The 3,967-nt window shown below is 33.0% G+C and overlaps 1 protein-coding gene across 1 annotated transcript in view; it reads right to left on the reverse strand.

Annotated features, from left to right (window-relative positions):
• LOC107693816 (tubulin polyglutamylase TTLL11-like) overlaps positions 1 to 2,583 on the reverse strand; it is a 17,896-nt gene extending 15,313 nt beyond the window's left edge. Inside the window, exons 1-2 of the mRNA XM_016493339.1 lie at positions 2,565 to 2,583; positions 1,950 to 2,072 (exon numbers count right to left, since the gene is read on the reverse strand). Of these exons, the coding sequence (XP_016348825.1) occupies positions 1,950 to 2,072; positions 2,565 to 2,583 (142 nt within the window). The remainder of the gene's footprint in view (positions 1 to 1,949; positions 2,073 to 2,564) is intronic.
• Positions 2,584 to 3,967: the final 1,384 nt, after the last annotated feature.

Here is a 3,967-nt window from a genome sequence, read left to right on the forward strand (position 1 = left end):
AATGTGTAAAAATAATCATCAGGCCGTTGGTGCCTTCTGCAGGCCTTTGTTGTAATGCGTGATGTACATTAGCTCTATTGTTTATAGTACATTATGTATTTTAACAGTTTTGTTCAATAAAACCATATGATTTCTTCCTTTTGATACTTTATTTGAACAAATTATTATTGCCTCATTGCTATTATACTGTATATGTATTTTAAGTCATTTTAAAGGCTATTGTTCACTTACATCTATTTTTATTACCACAAAGAAATGTATTATAATTATAGGGCCCTATGAAATCAGTTTTATTTCCAAATTCAGTTTTTGTCTATTTTCATTTTTCTATACTCTGTTTTAATGGTTAAATTAAATTGTATAAATCAAAAAGCCTGTCTAATTAATTGAGTTTTACAGTTTTATCTTTACCAAATTCTGTTTTCCATTATTTTCTGGGTTCCATTTTAATGGTTACATTAAATTGTAATAATCAAAAGCATCTCCAATTAATTGATTTTATATTAAAAAAATATTTTCAGAAATACTGCACATTTACAGTTTTCTCCTAAATAAATTCTGGTAAATAACATTTCAGGTAAATACTCCTTTAAAAAGTGTTTTTTGATTATAATTGTATTATTAGTAGACTAGAACACGTGGATATGTTGTCATTCTTACACTATAATACTGAACTTTGATTTCAGTGATTTGGACTATGAGATGGACACTTGCTTCTTGCACTTTATGTTGCACTTTACTTTTGCTTTAAAAAAAGGATTTCATAGAAATGTATATTTCATTTGGTTTAATAAAATATAGTTTAATAAAATATTAAGTAAAATTGTTGATTGTTTGTGGGAAATTAATCGTTTAGATTAATCAATAAATTAGTCGATAGATTAATCGAAATAAAAATAGTCGTTAGTGGCAGCCCTACTGTGTCATAATAAAAGCTCCGCTGCTTTCGAGCCGTGTGTAGCGCTCGTTCAGCAGCCTCGTTTCGCTTCGACAGCTTTCAGCCTCACCCTGCTTTATACTACGATGTTAATAAATCTTTAATACATTAGCTCATCCATGAACATGATTTCTGCCTGAGTCCCATCGGATTGCTTTGGCTGTGGGGATGAAGACGACAACTCCCATGATTGCACACCCAGTCACAGCGTCATGTAACTACGCCTTTGTTTCTTTGTTTGTTTTGAATATGCGCCCTCTAGTGGCAAAAAATGACATATTGTGCCTTTAACATCCCAATCTCCATCCTTAATGCTTTAAAGAATATGTTTAATGTTGGTAATCTCCTGCTTGCCAGGTTAACTGACCAAAGCTATTATTTAGATATTAATTGTTGAATAGGCTTGCTATGGTATACTTTTCATACACGAGATGCAGTTGCCATGGTAAGAAACAACATAATACCTGCTTGTAATCGCAAAAGAAAAAATCTCACATCTGAGGCTATCACTAAACACTGAAAATAAGATTAGGAAAATCAGCAACAGTGCATATTATATTTTTACGCATGTTGTATCAGATCATGCCATTGAGGGTTGAATCATTATCCTTTAAAAGACGAATATTAAAAAAAGAGGACAAAAGCGCCCCACTACAAATGTGCCTGTAAATTTTTATTTCCTTCATTTATTTTCCTTTATAGGTCTACTTTTTTTTTTATTATTTCAGCCAGTTCAGTTTATATTTCTAATTTTAAAATGTAGTTAAAATAAAAATTTGAAAATAAAGTTTGAATAAAGTTACCCAGTGTTATTGTCTAGTAATACCGGATTGACCAGTCTGAATGCAAATATTGTACCAGTTAAATCATTTAATGATCTTTAATGGTTGATCCCACTGTCATTTTAATTTTTTTTTAAAGATTGTTAATGGTGGTGTCCTATTAAACTTATGAAAGATGATGTTTCTACTATGACAAGATCTTTAAAGACTGACTTTTTTATGACGTTTACCTGGGAATTTGTTGACTTGCCCAGAGACGATGTTCTCATTGTCATGAAAAGAGACGCCATGCCAGTAGATATCACAGGCTGTCCGCCTACCCATCGGAAACTGCAGGATCAAAAGATAGAGATCTGAGGCAAAGTAAAGGAGGAAAACTATCAATCATAACACAATAAACATGTCATAATTTTGACAGGGATGCAAAACCCAACATGTTTATGACTAACTGTACCAGAAAAATAACAGTTCACCTCTGAATAGGGCTGTAACGATATACCGGTATGACGGTTTGAACGTGCACAGTTATCATACCGTACACATTTGCATATCTACGGTTTAAAAAAAGTGAATGAAAAAAAATCTCACCCGCGCACATGCAACTTATTTCCGCTCGGCTGCTTCACTCTGCATTAACTTGGCTGCTTACACGCACGTACAGTGGAGAAAATGACAGAGACAGAGATAATATCTAATCTCCATCCACGCCGGAAAAAAAAGGTTAATATCTGCAGTATGGGAATACTTCGGATATTTAAAAAAAAAACGAATGCGGGGTTGTCCTTGAGGACGGATCCAATTCGCAAAAAATGTGGACGCAAAGTGGCTGCAAAAGCAGGCAATACATCCAACATCTTCGCTCATATTCGCGGACACCATCCCTCCGTGCAGATGAAGGTGTGTCACATTAATAACAAGTTATAAGTTAACCCTCTACCACACGCATTATGATAGACGTATAGAAAAAAATTTTTGACTCTTTTTCTTTTCTAAGAATGGCTTAACTTGAAGTGCTGTAAAAAAAAATATATATTATTTTAAGGTACTTTATGATATGTTGCCATACGGCAACAGCATACAATAGTGGATCTAACTTAGAATAAGTGTAAGTTTACTTATAGTTAATATTTTTCCTCAGAAATGTTGTTTGTGTTGATTCAATTGGTGCTATTATAAGCTTTAACACAGTACTTATAATTTACACCATATACATACTTTCCAACAGCTTGTGCTTTTATTTATTCCATTCTTTTTTGCTGAATAATGATTTATAATTTTTTTATTTCATTACATTTTTCATGAATATTATTTAAATTGCAAATGTATACAGTTAAAACAAATATAATACTGTATATAATGTATCATAAAACACTGACATAAAACCAAAAACATTGCAGTTCATGAAAATTCAGCATTACGCAATCTTATGAAAGGAAGACTATGAACATGAGCCCCCCATCCCTCAATCCCCCCATAATCCTTGAAAGATCACCTTTTTTTATGCATGACACTTCACAAAGCTGTTTTTTTCATCTGAAGGAAGAGCCAGTTCTGCCCTTTTCTTCTTTACCTTGCCATAGAATATGGCCGTGCTCACTGATGTAATGTTACCTGTATTCATATTTAATCAAAAGTAAAATTGCCATTTCAATTTGATTATATCCGTAATACAAATTCCATTAATATACGACTAATCAACATAGTATTAATGTTGTTATTGTTACAGCTTAACAGATTGCAGCTGACCTAGATAGCTAGCTAAACTATTGTAATAATGTCATTCCACTATTGCACAGTGTTGCCGCTTGGCAAAACATACATTTGAATGATTTACCAAAAACTAATTTCATAAAAACTTTTTTGAGAATTGAATATGTCATCATAACAGTGATGTGTCCGATTTTTTTGTGGAAGTGACACGGACTGGTCCTTGTTTGTTACTGACTATTTGCTTTCAGCAACTACTGACAAGAGACGTCAGTCTGTCAGAAATCTCACCACAGAAAAATGCATGTCATGTGACTTAACCAAAGCACATCATTGGCTAAACTAAGGTCTTCTCTTTCCAACAAAAAAACCGAGAATGTTCTCTTAAAGGGGTCATCGGATGCAAAATTCTTTTTTCAAGTTGTTTGAACATAAATGTATGTTGGAAGTGTGTGTATACATCCATCCTTTAATTATAAAAATCCATCCAGTGTTTTAAATCCCTATTTTAAAATCCCCTTTCTCAAACCAGGCTGCTCTG

Source organism: Sinocyclocheilus anshuiensis, unplaced genomic scaffold (assembly GCF_001515605.1).
Source record: "Sinocyclocheilus anshuiensis isolate Anshui unplaced genomic scaffold, SAMN03320099.WGS_v1.1 scaffold1392, whole genome shotgun sequence".
In the NCBI taxonomy this organism is placed as follows: domain Eukaryota; kingdom Metazoa; phylum Chordata; class Actinopteri; order Cypriniformes; family Cyprinidae; genus Sinocyclocheilus; species Sinocyclocheilus anshuiensis.